The sequence below is a fragment of the Elephas maximus genome, chromosome 23, assembly GCF_024166365.1.
Source record: "Elephas maximus indicus isolate mEleMax1 chromosome 23, mEleMax1 primary haplotype, whole genome shotgun sequence".
NCBI classification, from domain to species: Eukaryota; Metazoa; Chordata; class Mammalia; order Proboscidea; family Elephantidae; genus Elephas; species Elephas maximus.
In genome coordinates, this window is record NC_064841.1 from 65,223,634 (window position 1) to 65,244,187 (window position 20,554).

The window sequence follows — 20,554 nt, forward strand, 5'->3', positions numbered from 1 at the left end:
TCCCCAGTTAATGGGCTTTGGGCCTTTTTTACACAATTTTTTTGGTACTCTGGGTGTATAATGGGAACCATAAAGATTGCAAAATCCTATCCCCAATAAATACCAAAGGTCTCTGTTTTAACCGTTTGTCTTTAATTTTTTTTTTATGTAAATTTTTATCACCCTTGCCTGTTGTTCCTAGGTGGTTATCCCCTTTAAGGCAAGCTTTTGAAAGTCAACCATGCCATCTTTGCTTTTATAGATCAAGCCACCACTCATCTACTAAACTAAGCTCTAAAAAAATGAGGGGAAAGTATAGAAATTCAGAATTCTAAATCAAACTGAATAAACCCACTTTTTTAAGAAGTGTTTTCTTTTTCCATGGCTCTTCTATACCTTCGACAGGATTTTTTTAAATAGTAATTGAGGAAGCACTCAGAGTGCCCAATACTTGCCTTTCCTTTATCTGTTTTTGCCAACTTTGTAATCAGTTCACTGCAGAGACAGAGCTTTTTCCTCACAAATAGAAGCTTTCTTACAACTGCTCTTTCAAATTCATTCTCTCACTTCTTCCCCTTTCTTAGGTAAAATCACAGTTCTTATAGCCTTTTCAGTTAAAACCCATTTCCACCAAGTTGATTCTGACTCATAATGACCCTATAGGATAGAGTAGAACTGCCCCATAACGTTTCCAGAGAGCAGCTGGTGGATTCAAACTGCCAACCTTTTGAATAGCAGCCATAGCTCTTAACTACTGCACCACCAGGGCTCCAAGTGATAAATGAGCAATATTTGCTTTGTAGAGGGTGTGTTAAATGTCTAGTTCATTAACATCAAAACTCGTAAAACCTCTCCTCTGTGAACTCAGTAATACCTCAAACTGAGAATCCTTTAGTCGGGAAGATGAGCCCATTGCTTCTTCTTCCTTGCTTTATACCCTCCCTTACTTGATAGCTGCTATGTTAGATCTTTCCAAACTTGCAGTATGGGATAAAGACATGAGGTACAAGACAAGAAGAACTAAGTTGACTGGGACAGATGTGACCTGGCATTTTCGCTTTCTGGACATGACACATGTCCAGAGGTGGCTGGTTCTCTTCTAGGATACTTTTGTGGGTTTTTCAGACGCATAATTGCTGAGAATTTCTCATCATTCTGGAAACCCTGGTGGCGTAGTGGTTAAGTGTTACGGCTGCTAACCAAGAGGTCGGCAGTTCAAATCTGCCAGGCACTCCTTGGGAACTCAGTGGGGCAGTTCTAATCTGTCCTGTAGGGTCGCTATGAGTCGAAATCGACTCGACGGCAGTGGGTTTGGTTTTTTGGGTCTCATCATGGTAACCTTTTAGGCTATGCCTTTTCCATTTGCCTTCACACTCCTGATTTCCAGCAGCCAACCCTTCTGTTGATTCCGCTTTCTCTCTCCAGATGTTCCTTTGGGGCAGGGTCATAATGACCCAGCCTGGTTCTCTTCTGTATGGCCCATGTCTGGGCCACGGAAAATATGTATAAATCCTTGCTCACCAAACTCCTGAAGTACAAGCTTCTTCTTGCTCTGCCACCAGTCAGGGATTGCTCCATCTCACCTCGGAGTCCTTCAAAATCAAGGGGATACGTGGACAACTCAGTGATTGTCATGAAGCTCTTGTCACTAGGTTTAAGGTAAACCTAGAATGGGCCCCTTTTGTTCCACTCCTGTGGGAGTGGTGGGGCAGAGGTTGAACATAAAGCAAGCTGACAACTGTCCAAAACAGTTCTCATTAAGGATTCAGTCTCCTCTAATTAATTTTTAACTTCTCTTGTATTCATGTATATTCTTATATATTGCTGGTTTCACATTCTACTAGTTAGCCTAGTCTGGCATCTTACTTCAGGATGTGTGGGTACTTAACAGCTATTTCATTTTATTGCTGAAACCCTGTGACTATGTAAAAACTAGCATTTAACATCTTGATCTGATTGGATGATAAAATGGCTGGGGAGGCAGCATATGTGCTTTAGGAATTGTCTCCCTATTTCTCTTCACAATCAGATCACCCTGTCTGTTCACACTCCTGGTTTTCATTGGTAAACCTCATGAGCTTAATACAACAACAACAAAAAAAAAAACCTGGTGCCGTCAAGTCAGTTCTGACTCCTAGCGACCTTATAGGACAGGGTAGAACTGCCCCATACAGTTTCCAAGGAGTGCCTGGTGGATTCGAACTGCCCAGCTTTTGATTAGCAGCTCTTGCTCTTAACCACTACACCACCAGGGTTTTACGAGCTTAATAAAAAATAAAAACAAATTCTATTTTGGCATGTGCCATCTTTTGTATAATGAATTTCATAGGTTACTAACTTCTTTTAATTGGTCTAAACTGTTCCCTGATTTATTAACTTTGATTTCCACTGCCTTTGCTGCATAAGAAAGCCTTCTCAGCAGTTTAATTCCTGACCTCTCAACATCTGCAAAACCGATACTCTACTAGACAGTGTAACTGAAGGATCATTGCAGATACAGGTTCATGGTAGTTTCTGTGAGAGCAGAAAGAAACAAGAAGGCTCTAGAGAACCTGCCTACAAATGTATCTTTCTTATCAAGTACTTTTCTTTCCACTCGAGTAAATGTCTTTTCAATTTTCCTCGGTTTGCCCTGGGAAGCACCTGACCTGTCTTAGGTCAGCAGTACCACCTGTTGATAGGTGTAGATGAAGGCCTGAGTTCTGATGACCTCTTCTCTGGCTCAGAGGTCTGTGCTCCCACTGGTCTCTCTCTTACCCTGTGTCACTAATTATTCATCGCTCCATTAAGTCTGCTTCACACCATCACTTACTCCAGTATGCCCATCTAGCTGCATTACCTTTTCTGACTTGAAGAAAATCATACTTTGGAGAAAATTCTAATCATTGTTGATAACTTTAAAGGACAGAGCCAGTGATGTATCTCTTAGTAAAAGGAGGTCATGTATTTTGAAATGAAATAATTTATAATAAAGAACCAGGCTTTATCCTCTAGTAATTGAACCAACTTTTCCTCAAATACCATCATTCAAAGAAACCAAATTAATGGTATTTCATAGTTTCTTTTTTATGTTGTGTGGTTACCAGCATTGCAGCAGTGTTTCTCTACATTGCACGTGTAGAGTGTGTCAGTAGTGACGTTAATAGACACAGGTGCTTATGGTATGATCTGAGAGCCTAATAATCATTTCTCATGGTCTTTTTTTTATTTTTTTTTTTTTGGTGGAAAGATGTATTCTGATTTCTAAATTACCAATTTAAAAAGTTTTGAAATAAAACAGCATTGTCCAATAGAAATATAATATGAACCATATTATAATATGATTATAATCTTACAGTATGAACCATATTTTATACACACACACACATATACATACAGGGAGCCATGGTGGCATAGTGGTTAAGAGCTTGGCTGTTAACCAAAAGGTTGACAGTTCAAATCCACCAGCCGCTCCTTGGAAACCCTATGGGGCAACTCTACTCTGTCCTGTGGGGTTGCTATGAGTTGAAATTGACTCAGTGGCAAAGGGTTTATATATATACATATACACACACACAATATATGTGTAAAGTAAAAAGAAACAAGTGAAATTAATTTACTTAATATATTTTATTTGGAAACCCACGTGGTACAGTGGTTAAGAGTCTGGCTGCTACCCAAAAGGGCGGCAGTTCAGACCTACCAGCTGCTCCCTGGCTACCCTATGGGGCAGTTCTACTCTGTTCTGTAGGGTTGCTATGAGTGGAAATTGACTCGATGATAATGGGTTTATTTTTTTGTTTTATATTTTATTTAACAGTATATCTGAGATGTTATCATTTGAACATGAAAACAATATAAAAAATTAATGAATGACATACAAGAAATGACACACACATTCTACAGGTGCATGACAACTGAACACTAATATCTTAAGCAATGGAAAAATTAAAATGAAATTGTGTTTAACAGAAAAATATTTTGCACTGCTTCAGTTTTTTTTTTAATTTGAAGTTCAATTAATTAAAATTGAATAAGATTGAAAATTCCATTTCTTAATCACACTGGCCACATTTCAAGTTCTCAGTAGCTACATGTGGCTAGTGGCTGCTGAGTTGGGCAACGCAGAAATCAAGCCTTTTGTAAATCATAGTATATTTATAGAAGGAAAAGCGTATATTGGTGTTTAAACTGTTTCCCATGATTCAACCAAAGTTTTGGTATTTATAATTTAAAATTTAGAACAGATTAATTGAATTCATTTTTAAACAGGTTAAATTTATCTTCTAGCTGAGAGGCTTTTTCATTAGAAGTTTATCAAAACTTGGAGCGATGTTTTTTTTTAAGTAGAATGATTTTCTGCCTGTGGTGTATCATTAAGATGTTGAAACAAAACAGAAGACGTGGTGGCTCTGTGGGCGTTCAGACCACTCTTGGCTTTGTTCATGCCCTCCAGCGCCTGTGTAGTGTGGGACGTGGTGGATGAGCAGGAGCTGTTTTTGTTATTGCTATTTTTTTTATGACTGTACTCCTGTGAAGTAATCTTTTTTTTACCCTGAAAGAGATTCTTCAGTTTTACTTTGAACAACTCATAACAGTTCTCCAGTTCTTAGAATGTACTTTGTCTGCTGAGATTTAATGCATCGTTTCTGGTTAGCATTTTACATACTAGATTTTCATTTTACACAGTCACGTTGTTTGAACATTTGCAAGCAGAGGAGAGTGACTGCCATTGGTCTGTTGCTTTGTGTGGCATGATTTCTTCTATCCACCTGCTCACAGCAGGTCATCTGCAGACCCGAAGAGTAGCCAGATACTTTGGGAAATCTCTGAAGATCCTGCTAAGGTCTAACAATTTCTGCATCTGTGCGATGTGAAGCTACTCATGGTGTACCTTTGAAGGACTTTTGATTTCTCATGTTCTTGTTCAAATATTTGTGACAGAAGGTAAATGTATTATAAATAACAGTGTAAAGCTGATGGCAGCAGTACTGTGTTCTGTATTGAATAGGTCATTGATATGCAACTAAGCGGAACTAATTTTCTATGTTAAAGCAGACAAATTTGGAATAGTGTCCCAGGAATCTCATGTTTTTTAGGATAGAATACCAGATTAAATGGATTACTTGTGAATTGATTGCAGTGTTAAATAGATTATGTAATATCCTAACTTAACAGGCTCGGTAGGCCTATATAAAACAGAATATTATATAGGCACATGAATACGATGGAAAGAAATTTTCTTGTGTTTGCAGGTTGCATAATTATGTGTGGTATATTTACAAATGCTTATCTAGATAACAACTCCCACACCGTCTGAGAACAGACTTTAGTTTTGATCCTAATAAACATGCATAGGTGCTAAAATAAATGTTTTAATTTAAAATCTACCTTTAATCCAAAGAAATGGCTTACACTTGTTTATACTTTACCAGTACCAAAAGAGTAGATTCAGAAGTAATCGTCCTATGCTTTTTAGTTCTAAAATAAATGCTTCCCATATTTTCGAAATGTTTCTCCCCACCCCCACCCTTAGAAGTAATTAGTTGTTATTTTGTTCTGTATGCATGTGGTTATTCTAGAACAACCAAACGTAAAGTGAAACCATCTATTTACAAAGCATAAGATATATAAATATGTAAGTTAGAATAAGTAGAAGTTGGTATTTTTTTCTAAAGAAGTAGAAATGGAAAGAGTAATTATTACCCATCTCCCCTTCCCGTTGCTGCACACGTCAGTTACGGGTGCACATCTCAGAAACAAGCCCACCGATCGAACAGAAAGAACTCCCTTCACTATGCTTCAAAAACTTCAGTCACAAGTTAGCAGCTGGGATTTATTTACAACTCTAATTTAGAATATTAATTTTGCCTGCTTTCATAATGCAGTCCTAGAAGCTTAGCAGTTTTCTTGGTCTTTATCCGCGTATGTTGTATGACTTGAAGTTGCTTTTTTAAATGTTATATAATGGGAAAATGTTTTTCTGTGCTCCCTCTTCCCCCACCCCATCCCACCCCACCCCACCACACACATACACACACACACACACACACACACACACACACAATTTTTCTCCTCTGCTATCTGTTAACTAGACAATTATATTTTAGTGGCTGCCAGAGGAAGAGAATTTTGAATAGTATCAACACTGATTGTAGTAAACATGGAAAAGAGTACCAGCAGCTGCACTGGAGACTGATAAGCCAAATCCCATAGTAATGGCCTTTAAAACATGTTATCAACTTGGAAATCAGTGAGGGAAAAGGAAAACTATTACTCTTTCTTTCTCTTAGTGTTCAGTGAGATTACTTTTAAAGATGAAATTGCCTCTGATTTTATTATTCTAGGAAGATATTTTTGGAACATTTGATTTTTTTTTTAAATGTTTTTGCTTTCTTCTTAGTAACCTAATCTTGTCTGAATTATATGTAACTAATTTTATATGAATTTAATTCTAATAAATGTTAACAAAGTCTTCTAACACATTCTTTAAGGAAAAAAAAGGAGGGTATTTTTTAAATGTTGGAGCAGACTGTCAAAATAAGAAAAGAAGGAACTTTTTTTTAATCAAGCTATGAAGTGCCATTTTAAAAAGGCAAAGAGGTAAAATATTTGAAGAAAATATTTCAATAGGGGTAGAATAGTTTTAGGAAAATAAAATTTAATCTTTCCTTTTGCTGTTAGCTTATCAAGTGGTCAGTCCGTATTTGTTTTGGCGTTCCTCAGACTCATTGTAGGCAGAGGGGACTTTGTTCTCTGTGGATTCCAAAACCTAATTGTCTTAAACCTAGACTGTGGGAAAAGTGTATATTTCTGCTTCCTGTGTAGAAGTAAATTCCAGTTTTGAATTAAATTTTATTTTCCTGCTTCCCATTAATGCTAATTCTTGTGCTGAAATGTATCAGGTTTGGACACATTTTTCTTCCTTTTTTTTAAGCAAGCACACAAATTGAAGTAGTGTGGTGAAAAAACACAGGCTATAGTCATTATTTATGTAATTGATACTTGCTTTAAATTGAATTTATAGTCAAGGACAACGTGTATTGGTGTTTATATCTATGGTTTATATATTTTTTAATGTGAAAATCTAAGTTTTGAAATCTATTTCCATTTTATATGTTGCAAAATTACTTGTATTTGCCTGGAAATGAGTCTGACCCTTGTAGGGTAAGGAAAAGGAACTATTATTTTTTTGAGTGTCTCGTAAGTAGAAGGTATTTTATACTTACTGAATGCCAACAGCGACCTAGGCAATGCTGTAGACTCTGGAGATAGAGCAGTGAAGAAGGCATACATTCTAATCGGGGATGAAGGTAACCAAACATGGAAACACAGAAACAGATAAGATAATTTGAGTGCTAAGAAGGTCCATGAAGAATATAAAATAGAATAAGTGATAGAAGGGGATAGCTTTAGCTAGGGTGGTCAGGGAAGTCCTCTCAGAATAGCTAACACTAAGTCGAGACCTGTGATGAGAAACGGGAGAAGGGGGCAGCCATGCAAACATCTGGGGGAAGAGAGTCTCAAGCAGAAGGAGTGGCAAGTACAGAAGCACTGAGACAGGCTCACATTTGGCACGTGTGGAGAGTAGAAGGAAGGCCAATGTCTTGAGGAGAGTTAAGGAGACTGGCAAAAGATAGGCAGGGACCAGACCACAGGGGATCCTTGTTAGCCGAAATGTTTGTGTTTTATTTACATCACATTGTGAAGCTTTTGGAGGGTTTTAAATAGAAGAATGTGTGATGTGATTTAAAATCACTGCTGTGAGGAGAATGGACCACTGTTAAAATGGCGTGGGGGTGCCGTCTGACCTCTAACTTCACAAGGGGGGCAGAGAATCATTTTCAGCCTCCACAGCCTGAAGTTGATTCCTGTGAGGTGGGGGTCAGACATGCCTCTACTCAGTAGCCGTTTCACCAGTTCTGACATCAGCTGTCCCTCCCAGGGCATTCTCTACTTCTCTGCTGGGTTCCATAATTTGTTGCAGCGGTCACAGACCATACTCACAGTTATGGAGTTTATTAGGGAAGGTTATAATTCAGGCTCAGGAATGCTAAGGATACAGTTCTTCCATCAGGACAGTTTCATCTCAGCCACGCAGCAGGCAGATCTCTCTCTGGCCCTCGGCCCCTCAGCCTGGCCTCTGCCCTGCTCAGGCAAGTGTTGCAGAGCCGTTTTAGCTCTGCCAATAAGTACCCGGAGGCACCGTGCTCAGCCAGTAAGCCTCGCAGCTTTCTCACTCTGTGGGCTGGGAAATCCCACCATGCCGTCTCCTAATCCCTGCCCTCTTGCTCCACTGTCTCCCATGTTACAGCTCCTCTCTCTGTCTCCTGGATCTAGGAGGTTCACAGCACGGGGATTCTGGGTCCAAAGGACACGCTCCACTCCTGGCTCTTCCTTCTTGGTGGTATTGAGATCCTCTCTTCCTGCCTCTGGGATGGCTCATTTTGAGCCTAATGGGATGGCAAAACTGACCAGTCCTCTTGTTAGGGTTCCACACAATTTATTTACATGGTCCCACTGCCCCACAAGGGTGCCATGAACCTTTTTTACATTATTAGCAAGCTACCCAATCTCCTCTGTGAGTCACAAGCACCTCGTTTGTATAGTCCTCATCCAGTCATTTGGTGGAAGTTACAAAGTCTGTGGCTAGAAGAGCCATGTTAAATAATTTACTGCACCGCAGTCACAGATGGTGGAGACAGGAAAATCATTTATGTGACCAATGTAGTAATCCAGGTAAGAGGTGCTGAATGCTTAGACCAGGAGCAGGCCAAATCCACCAGCTGCCTGTGATTGTACAGCCAGGAAGCTTAGAGTGGTTAATACATTTTTAAGTGGTTGAAAAAAAATCAAAAGAGTAACGTTTCATGACACATGAAAAGTATATGAGATTCAAATTTCAGTGCTCATAAATGCAAGCTTATTGGAACACAGTCACATTCATTTGTTATTGTCTGTCTATGACTGCTGATCAGAAGTAGAAGCTAACTATCTTGACTTGCTCCACATGGCAGTTCAGTGGCTTAGCGGTGTAAAGTTTTATTGTAATATTTTTAGCTTAGGCAAATCTGAGATTGAACTTTTTCTGAACACAAAGAACTGCCTTCAACCACTATTAGAGAACGCTGAATGACTTTGGCAATTAGCTTAAGCCGCAGGTTGGTTAATATTTCTTAATGAATTCTACCTACAGTTGCAAGGCAAAACAGCACTTACATGCAAAACTTATGCTATGCTAAAGTCAATTGGACAACTTACACTGTTTGAATCACAAGTAATGTCAAGCTGCTTTTACACTTCCTGTACTGTCAAGTTACACCAAGATCATCTCCGTTCCCACACAGATTTCAGCGGCTGTGTTTTCTAAGCTCGAACTACGGCTATAGCAGCATTTTTTGGAACTCAATGCAAGCGCAAAGGAATTTTCCATATTTTCAAATCCATTTAGCTGTACATTGAGGAGTGTCTGCTTATCCTTCAACTGGAAGTGATTAAACTGCAATTTAATGCCATACTGAAAGGCAAATATCAAGGGAAGAATCTAACAGAATTCTATCAGTGCCTTCCAAGTGATGAATATGCTCAAGTAAAATTATATGCTTGTGGACTGATGTCAGTATTTGGCAGTACCTAGAGCTCGGCTGCTAACCAAAAGGTCGGCAGTCTGAATTCACCAGCTGTTCCTTGGAAACCCTGTGGGGCAGTTCTGCTGTGTCCTCTAGGGTCTCTATGAGTCGGAATTGACTCGATGGCAACAAGATTGGTTTATCTGTGTGAAAAGACATTTTCAAAGCTGAAAAATGTGAAATTCCATTAAAGATCAGCATCGACAGATAAACATTTGCAGTTGATTTTGGATGATAGGGAGCTAGTTTTGAACCCCAATTAAAATGTTATCCCTAAAAAAGAAATTCCATTCTCTTCATTAGTAAACCATTTATTATATTTTGAATTTTGTCAATAAGAAAGTTGTGGAAACCTCTTTTCTCTCTTGTTCTGTAAGTAGCTGTGTAATATCCTCATTTTTGCCTCTGGGTCTGCAAAACCTAAAATGTTTGCTATGTGGCCCTTTACAGAAGAAGTTTACTGTCCTGGCTTAGACTAAGATGGTGAGAAGTGAGTTACTTGGATGAAGGGATAGCAGAAAAGATTGACTGATTGCATAGCAGATGGAGAGAAGTTAAGGAATTAAGGGTTAACAACCACAGGTGAATGATGGTGTTACTTACCTACTGAGATGGGAAGACCAGGGGAGGAGCAAGCTTTGGGAGACAAATCAAAAATTCTGTTTTAGATTTGGTTAAATTTGGTATGTGCATTAAACATCCAAGCGTTGATGTCCACTTTATTCGTTTTGAGCTCAAAGGACAAGCTGGAATTGAGAACATAAAGTTGATAGATAGTGTAGAACGGCCCCATAGAGTTTCCAAGAAGCAGCTGGTGGATTCAAACTGCCAACCTTTTGGTTAGCAGCTGAACACTTTAGCCACTGTGCCACCAGGGCTCCTGATAGCCTAGACCATGTATATTTTCTTTAAAAGCATGGGTCTGGATAAGATCACACCGAGGAAGAATGTAGATGGAAAAGAGAAGAGGGCTGAGGACCGGATCCTGGGGCAATCCAGCAGCTAGAAATTGGAATAAAGAGGAAGAGAAACCAGCAAAGAAGACTAAGCCAAGGGCCCCAGAGATGTAGGAGAAAAACCAGGGGAGCGAGATATGCATGAAGCCAATAAAGTATTTGAAGAAGGAAACTATCAGCTGTTTGTAATGTAGTGTTGAATAAGATGAGGATAAAATTGACAAATACATTTAACAAAATGCCAGTTATAGGTGACCTTGACAAGAACGGTTACAGGGAGTCAGGGGAAGAAGCCAGATGGAAATATATTCAAAGGAGATGGAGAGTGAAGTGAAAGCCATGAGATAGGCAACTTTTCAAGGAGTCTTAAAAAAGTGAAATGGGGTAATAGCTTGAGGGAAATGTCTGTGAAGGGTTTTTAATCTAGTTTATTTCTTGAAGAAACTGAATCATTTGTCATATGGAGTATACCATTGTCAAGATGTAGCTGATTGCAACCCTCCAGTGCAGTTAAACTGTTTGTTTTTTCAGAGGGGGAAGGGGGAATCTGCTTTTTATTTTATTTTTCCTTCCAACTTTTAATTATGAAAAATTTCAAACACACAGACAAGTTTAAATAATAGTACAGTAAACACCTGTTACAATCTCTGCCTATATTCAACAATTCCTGGCATTTCGCCATTTTTTTAAAACAGAGGTATTTTTGTGTTTTTTTCACTGCTTTCTCTCTAGGACCAGAAGAGCACCTGGCACATAGTAGGTGCTCAGTCAGTATTTGTTGAATGCGTGAATGAATGACTGTGCTTTCAGGACCTCATCACCCCTCCAGGAGTCCAGGTCCTTAGGTTAAGGTCTCCTGCTAGAGGTAGCCCTGAGGAATTGCATTTTTTTTTTTTTTTTAATTGTGCTTTAGGTGAAAGTTTACAGCTCAAGTTAATTTCTCATACAAAAATTTATATACATATTGTTATGTGACCCTAGTTGCAATCCGTATAATGTGACAGCACACTCCCGCATCCCACCTCAGGTTTTCCGTGTCCATTCAACTGGCTTCTATCCTTTTCTACCTTCTCATCCCACCTCTGGACAGGAGCTACCCATTTAGTCTCCTGTGTCTACTTGGACTAAGAAGCACACTCTTCATGAGTTATTATTTTATGTTTTACAGTCCAGTCTAATCTTTGTCTGAAGCGTTGGCTTCGGGAATGGTTTTGGTTCTGGGTTAACAGAGAGTTCCAGTGCCGTGTCTTTTGGGGTTCCTCTAGTCTCAGTCAAACCATTAAGTCTGGTCTTTTTACTAGAATTTGAGCTCTGCACCCCCTTTTCTCCAGCTCCATCAGGGACTCTCAGCTGTTTTCCTTGTCAGGGCAGTCATTGGTGGTAGCTGGCCATGATCTAGTTCTTCTGGTCTCAGGCTGATGGAGTCTGTGGTTTACATGGCCCTTTTTTCTCTTGGGCTAATATTTTCTTCATGTCTTTGGTATTCTTCATTCACCTTTGCTCCAGGTGGGTTGGAATCAATTGATGGCCGCTTGCTAGCATTTAGCACCCCAGACACCACTCACCAAAGTGGGATGCAGAACATTTTCTTAATAAACTTTGTCATGCCAATTGACCTAGATGTCCCTGAAACCATGATCCCCAGACCCCCGCCCCTGCTACTCTGTTCCTCGAAGTATTTGGTCGTATTCAGGAAACTTCTTAGCTTTTGGTTTAGTCCATTTGCACTGACTTCCCTTGTATCGTGTGCTATCCTTCCCTTCATCTAAGATAATTCTTGTCTTCTATCTAGTTAGTGAATTTTCCTCTCCTTCCCTTTCTACCCTTGTAACCGTCAAAGAATGTTTTCTTCTGTGTTTAAGCCTTTTCTTGAGTTCTTGTAATAGTGGTTTCATGCAATATTTGTCCTTTTGTGACCGACTAATTACACTCAGCATAGTGCCTTCCAGATTTTCATCCATGTTGTGGGATGTTTCATGGATTCATCATTGTTCTGTATTTATCCTTGTGTAGTATTCCATTTAGTATTCCATTGTGTGTATGTACCATAATTTGTTTATCCATTCATCTGTTAATGGGCACCCAGGTTGTTTCCATCTTTTTGCTATTGTGAACAGTGCTGCAGTGAACATAAAAAAAAAAAAAAGTATGCATGTATCTATTCGTGTGACAGCTCTTATTTCTCTAGGATGTATTCCAAGGAGTGGATTGCTGAGTCTTATGGTACTTCTATTTCTAGCTTTTTAAGGAAGCGCCAAATCGATTTCCAAAGTGGTTGTACCCCACAGTGTAGTTTAACATATTCTCTATCCTCTGTATTTCCTGGAAATTACTAGTTGAATCTAGAGGTATAATCAGATTCAGGTGCCATTAATTTTGGCAAGACTACATAGTAAGTGGTGTGCTTTGCCTCCATAAGAGGTACATAATGTCTGGTTGTCTCTCTTGAGCCACTGATGCTCAGGCCTAGGTCAATAAATTAAGGTTTACAAAATGATGGTATTTTATTCTTGCCATTCTTTCTTCATTTATTGCCTGCACAATTCTTTAAAGAGAAACTTCAACTACTTTGTGATTACCCAGGAGTACCGTTTGCATAGGAAAAACAAGATAAATTTTTTTTGTAAAAGATAAATTATACAATAATTTGTTTATCCATTCATCTGTTGATGGGCACCTAGGTTGTGTCCATCTTTTATAAAATTTATAAATAAATCCTTTCCTTTTATCAGTCCTCAAAATAGTTATTTCCCTATCATTCCCCAAAAGCGACTGAACTGATGTGTTATTTTTGTTTTTCTTTTTTGATATCTGTTATGAATTCATGTATTTAAGCTTACCTGATGTGCTTTAGTCCATTGCAGTTGTCATCCTGGTTGATACTCACGTTGTTCTATCTTTGGCCAGAAAGAGTCTCCTCAAGCTGGCTTCTGAGTCCTTCTGGCATGACCCTAGTCTCTGACAGCTCCCTCGCCTTCTCATATGGCAAGGTGTATGAGGCTCATATCTGCCTGATCTAGAACTGTCCATCTTTCCAAGAAGCGTTGGCTTTTTGTTTTGTTTTAGTGGGAAATGGTATTTGTAGACAACAATCAGTTAGTTCTAGGGATGTTCATTGCTAATAGGCTTTTCAGTGAATGCTGGGGGGGTATATATAGATATTATATATTCATACATATATTAAATATATATATATACACACACAGACATATGTTTCTCTATATTTGATAAAATCCTTCGTGGGTCCATATTGATACTTTCAATTCAAATTCAGAAGTACAGGAATGTTAATCCATTCTATCTTACATCTTTATCTCTGCTTTCCCTACTCCAAGAACACACAGGGGATAATAAAGTATTATGTAATTACTCATTCATTTGCTTTATTCTTCTTTAGATACATACAAATATCAGAGTAAGAATACTAAAACTACTACAGATAATTTGGCCTTTCTGCTTGGAATGACCAAAGAATTGTTTTTAATGTTTCTTTAAGTCCAATAATTTTACTAGACTACATCTCAGTGTGGGTCATTCAGAGCCAGTTTTTCCACATAATCTCTCCTCCGACCCATTCCTGTGTATCCTCAGCCTTACTCCAGGCCATCAGCCTTTCTAAAACATAGACGTGGCATACATACCTCAGTTCTTAAGTATAAGAGCTTTGTGAAGTATAATCTCTCTCTGTGCAAGATACGATCTGTCTCTGTAAATGCTTTCCAGTTTCCGTTCTTGCCGCTTCCCTTCTTCAACCAACCCTTTCTCTAGCCCTCCAAACTATTACTCACCATTCCTTACACTCACCATGTTTTTTTCTTAATCTGAAATTTACATAAACTGCCCCATTAGTCCAAGAGTTTTCTTTTTCACTTCCTTTGTGGCAAATTCCTGCTCATTTTTTAATACTTAGCTCTAATGTCTATCTACAAGTCTTCCTTAATCTTCCTGTGCATTTAGTTAATCTGGCCTCTGTTATCCCATGATACTTTGTACGGAACTCTAATACTGCTTATTATATTGAATTACAATTATTTATTTTAGAATTTTACTCTTTTCATTTAGTCTCTTATGGAGTGAATCTTACTTTAGCTAGCAACGATCAATACATAGGATATGGATCAATGATAGTATAGATGACCAAAGTGGAAATGTCAGACTCAGAATCTAGGATTCAAGACTCAATTCTTAATAAAATAGGTTTTTTCACTTCGTTTTCTAGAATCTTCTTAGGAAACTAAGGGAAAAAATCTGTTTTACTCAATTTTGAATTCTTTTTTTTTTTTTGCCTTTATTAAGTAATGCATGACCATGCAGAAAAATAGGAATAACAACTGACTGAAAAGTAAAGGAGAAAAAAAAAGAAGAAAGGTCAACTAATGTCATCCATCCAGAAATAACAGATAATTTTATGTGCATTATTTATTCTAGTTTTCTATAATATATAGAATTGTTTTTATAAGAAGCTTATTTTGAACGTATTGTTTTGTACTTTCTTTTCACACTTAGAAATTTATTTTTCATGTCTCTAAAATTTTTTAATGGCTGCATAGATATCTCATAATTCCTTAACCAGCCCTTTTTTTGATCATTTAGATTATTGATAATTTTTTAGTTTTTAGAGGTAAACTACAGTGTGTTAGCATTTTTATAGCCATATTTTTCTACCTACCCATAATTTTTTTCTTAGGACAAATTGTTAGATGTAGAATTAATGGTTCAAAGTGCTGACATGCCAATATTGAATTTTCTACTCCATACCACACTTCCTTCAGTATGCTAGACAGGTTACAATTGTGTCAAATCACTTGACAATATTTGAAGGTAGGGGTAAGCAGTTTGGTATCATTGTGCGTTAAACTCATTTCTTGTTATTGATTTAACCTCCCTCAGTCAAGGAACCAGGGGCTCAGTCTGAACTCCAGAGGGTCACTCTGGATCTATTGCATTAGTGATCGTAAAGTACAGAGTTGGCAAACTCTCCTTCCATAAAAAGAATAAAATTCGCATGCATCTGCAGTAGTTCATGGTTTGCAATTGATGGAAGTCCACTAATAATCCCTCAGGATTACATATGAAATGTTAAAGAAAAATTCATAACTACTTACCTGCTGTGTGTGGAATCTTTGAAGCTGCTGGGCCCTCATGGGATAGGAAGAATTTTGATGAACAAGTTAGGATTATATAGAGCAATTTTACAGGTGCGAATGATCTGGGGGAAAAAAAAATCTATGATTTACTTCCAGTGTACTATTTTTACTAGTAGTGTTTACTTTTGACTAAAATTCAAAATAAGGTAACTATGTAACTATAGCTCCGCAGTAGAAAGACGTGGCGATCCGCTCCTGTGGAGATTACAGCCGTGGGAATCTCATGGGGCACTTCTGCTCTGTTACACGGGGTCCTTCAGTCAAAATCGACTCAATAGCACCTAACAACAACAACATATCTGTACTATGTATGTTGTATTCACTTTATAAGAATTTTATTGAGATGTAATTCACATACCATACAATTCACCAATTTAAAGTGTCCAGTTCAATGATTTTTAATCTATTTACAAAGCTATGCAACCAATTTTGGAACATTTTTATTACCCCAAAAAGAAATCCCGTAGCATTCACCCATTTCTCCCCAATCCTTGTCTTCCAGGCAACTGCCACTAAGCTACCTTCTGTCTCTGTGTATTTGGCTATTCTGGACATTTCATATAAATGGAATAATACAATACATGGTCCTTTATATGACTGGCTTCTTTCAGTCAACATAATGTTTTCAAGGTTCATCTAGGTTGTAGCATGTATCAGTACCTCATTTCTTTTTATTACTGAATAATATCCCGTTATATGATATACCACATTTTATTAATCTACTCATCAGTTCATACACATTTGCATTTTTTGCTATTATGAGTAATACTGCTGTGAACATTTATGTACAAGTTTTTGTGAGCGTGCTAATTCATTTTTTTATTGTTATAAAAATATATAAAATACAACATTTGCCAATTGGACATTTTCCAGGTACATAGTTTAGCGATATCAATTACATGAATTATGTTATGCAACCACCACCCATAATTGTTTCCAAATTTCCCATTACCATAAACAGACAAACGCTGTTTCCTAAACAGTGCATCCCCCCCACTCCTGGTAACCACCAATAAACTTGGTCTCTATCCATTTGCCTATTGCTATTTCATGTAAGTGAGATCATGCAATACTTGCCCTTTTTATCATGCAATATCTGCCCTTTTGTGATTGACTTATTTCACTGAGAATAAAGTTTTCAGGGTTCATCAATGTTGTAGCATGGATCAGGACTTACTATGGCTGAGTAGTATTCCGTTTGTCTGTACCACATTGCGTTTATCCATTCATCTGTTGATGGACACTTAGGTTGTTTCCACCTTTTGGCTATTGTGAATAGTGTTGCAGTGAACATTGGTGTACATGTGTCTATTCGCATTGCCGCTTCCAGGCCTCTTGGGTATATATACCTGGGAGAGTAATTGCTGGGTCATATGGTAGTTCCATATTTAACTTTTTGAGCAGCCGCCAAACTGTATTCCACAGGAGCTCCACCGTTTTGTATTCCCACCAGCAGCGGATAAGGGTTCCAATTTCTCTGCATCTTCACCAACATTTGTTATCTTCCAGCTTTTTTTTAACGTAGCCACGTAAGGGGAGTGAAGTTATATTCCATTATGGTTTCGATTTGCATTTCTGTAATGGCTAATGACGTTGAGCATTTTTCATGTGCTTGTTGTGCGTTTGAATATGGCCTTTGGTGAAATATCTATTCAAGTCCTTTGCCCATTTTTAGAATGGGTTGTTTGTCTTTTTGTTGTTATAGAAGTTTTATATTTATTTTGGCTATTAGACCATTGTTGGATATGTGGTTCCCAAAGATTTTCTTACGATCTGTAGGTTGTCACTTCACTTTTTAGGTAATCTTTTGATGAATAGAAGTATTTAATTCTTATGAGGTCCCATTTAACTATTGGCTTTTGCTGCTTGTGCTTTTGTTATAGTATCTTATTTGTTGTTAAAAACTAGGCTGTGTAGCCACATCCCTATGTTTTCTTCTGAGAGTTTCATGGTTTTAGTTTTCACATTTAGGTCTGTGATCCATTTTGGTTAATTCATTTTTATACCTTTTTTTTCTAGTGTCTTTCTCGAGAAGCAAGTGGAAACATGGACATTCAGTTTCTTGGCACAGTGGTAAGTGTGAAAGCATCATTACCTTGTGTATTCTGTTAATTTGTAGAGGGAAAAATGTATTCAAGTAGTTTAAGTCCATGTGTATGAACCCAACTTTGTCATAGCATCATTCTGCTGTTAATGGCCGTGTGTTTGTGGATTCTTCAATGTGTGAGAAAAGTTTTCATGATGTAATTATTTTAGTCACTTGTTGTTAGAGAGAAAATGGTTTTAAAATCATTTGCAATTTATTCAACACTTTCAGTACTTTCTTATTGAAGACTGTCTATTGCTGTTCTTGTAGTAAAAATAAGAATATGTTATGTAAACATGCCTTTGGAACTAATGACCTTGATTTGGTTTGCTCAGTTTTCTTTCTAGCTTTCTTTATTAACCAAACCCAGTGCCGTCGAGTCCATTCTGACTCTTAGTGACCGTGTAGGACAAAATAGAACTGCCCCATAGAGTTTCCAAGGAGCGCCTGGCGGATTCGAACTGCCAACCCTTTGGTTAGCAGCCGTAGCACTTAACCACTGTGCCACCAGGGTTTCCCTTTCTTTATTAGGCCCTTTCAAATCCACATTTCTAATGAAACTGATGAAATCTTGATATTTTGTTTTTTTCTTAAGATTCTATTAGTTATTTTCTCTATCGCTATATTTATGATAATCATTTTAATGAACCTATATTTAATATTCTGTGGGATAAATATGACATTTTGCTTATCCATGAATCCAGATTGTTAGGTGTTGAGGTGACCTCTAGTTTTTTTGTCATTACAAATGATGTTCTAATGAACAACTTCATGTGTTTTGCTCTTCTGATGTTTTGAATTATTTTCCTAAGATAAACTTCCCAAACAGAGTCAAACCCTGTGAATCATTTTACGATTCCGTATACATGTTGCCAAGTATTTCGTCCCTCTTTAGAACACTGCAGATGAGGTACTGGAATATCAGTTTGACTGTACGCTCCCTGGTATTAATTATAATTTTTAAAGTTACTTAACTGTATCTGGCAAAAAGAGGTTTTATTTTATTGTTGTGTGCCATCGAGTAGATTCCAGCTCATAGCAACCTTATATGACAGAGTAGAGTTACCCCATAGGGTTTCCTAGACTGTAATCTTTATGGGAATAGATCCCCAGTTTTTTTCTCCTTGCTGACTTTTTGCATAGCAGCCCAGTGCTTAACCATTGCACTACCAGGGCACCTCCTTTATTTTACTAGTTAATATCATTTTGAAAATTATTTAGCTGATAAAACAAAGGGTACCGTATAATTTTAATTTGCATTTCTCTGTTTCTTGCTATTGTATTTGCATATTTCTCCATGTCTATAATCTGTGAAATGTTCGTGTCCATTGGACACCTTGTTCAGGATTGAATTCACATTGGCTATTTCTGATAGCTCTGTGAGTTCAATGAGAATATCAGAGGGCAGCCCTCTGGCTTGGACCAAAAGAGGGGTAATTTTGCCACTATTGAGGTAGAAAGGATATTAATAATGTACATTTACTTGGTGCTTTATAGTGTATACATTATAGGCAGTCCCTGGGTTACGAATGAGATTCATTCCTGAGTGTGTCTTTAAGAATTTGTAGGTAAGTCAGAACAGGTGCATATGGTTCTTATTTAGCTTTACTTTTTACTTTAGAGCAAGAAGAGGCTTCGAAGCCTTTTCAATGATTTAAAAGCTTCAAATGCAGCAAGTGAAAGTGACTATGATGAAGAATTTGTTGTGGGTTGGGGTTGGTTCATTTGTTTCAAAGTAAGGGCAAATTTACATGACATTAAGGGACAAGTATGCATTGTCCGTAACTTGGACGTTTGTAACCCAGGGACTGCCTGTACAAAGGTGTATGTATAGTTTATGTATATAAACTATATGCGTAGTAATATATGCATAGGTACTTCCTCAGTATAACCTAAATGTAAAGTGTTGGACTTAACACTTGTAGTGATTCTTGCTTTTTCTGGTTAATAAAGTAATACATGCTTACTGTAAAAATTTCAAACATTATTGAAATGTATGTGAGGTAGTATGTCCTATTCTCTAAAAGTACTTGTTACTAATAGTAGATATATTCTTCCGGAAATAGGATCATACGCCTTTTTACTCAACAGTAAATCTTAGACATCTTTCTGTGTCAGTACATAAAGATCTATCTTATTCTTTTTATTAGCTGCGTAGAACCAAAAAACCAAACTCACTGCCCTCGAGTCGATTCCGACTCATAGCAACCCTATAGGTCAGAGTAGAACTGCCCCATACGGTTTCCCAGGAATGGCTGATGGATTTGAACCGCTGACCTCTGGGTTAGCAGCCAATCTCTTGACCACTGTGCCACCAGGGTTCTGTATTAGCTCCATGGAATTACATTATCTGGTGTATGGAATTGTTTATTGCCCCTCAGTGCTTGATTCTTCTATTGATTTTCTTTGTCTTGCCGCAAAGGCCCTTATGCCGTCCCTGTTACATGAACTCTCTACTTGAGTTCTAATAGATTTCTCAAACTTTGTACATCTAAAACTGAGCTCTTGATGTCCACATGCCCCCCACCAAAAATAATAATAATAATAATACAACAAAGAAATACAGTTCCTTCTACAATTTTTCCCATCTTAGAAAGTGGCAAGTCCTATCTCTGAAAACAGGAACTGTTTGAGCAGAGACCTTGGTTTTATCCTTTTTTCCTCTCCTGCTCTCACAGTCCACTTCCGGTTTGTCAATAACTTCTCTGATCACACCGACTACCCCCACTCTGGGCCCAGCCTCTGTCATCTCTTGGGTGAATGTTGTAGTTCCCAAAG

At 37.9% G+C, this 20,554-nt stretch overlaps 1 protein-coding gene across 7 annotated transcripts in view; it reads left to right on the forward strand.

The window, feature by feature from the left end:
• PCCA (propionyl-CoA carboxylase subunit alpha) overlaps positions 1 to 20,554 on the forward strand; it is a 534,561-nt gene that overhangs the window by 441,061 nt on the left and 72,946 nt on the right. For all 7 annotated transcript variants that reach the window (XM_049867227.1, XM_049867229.1, XM_049867228.1 and 4 more), the window contains one exon: positions 17,710 to 17,763. In XM_049867227.1, the coding sequence (XP_049723184.1) occupies positions 17,710 to 17,763 (54 nt within the window). The remainder of the gene's footprint in view (positions 1 to 17,709; positions 17,764 to 20,554) is intronic.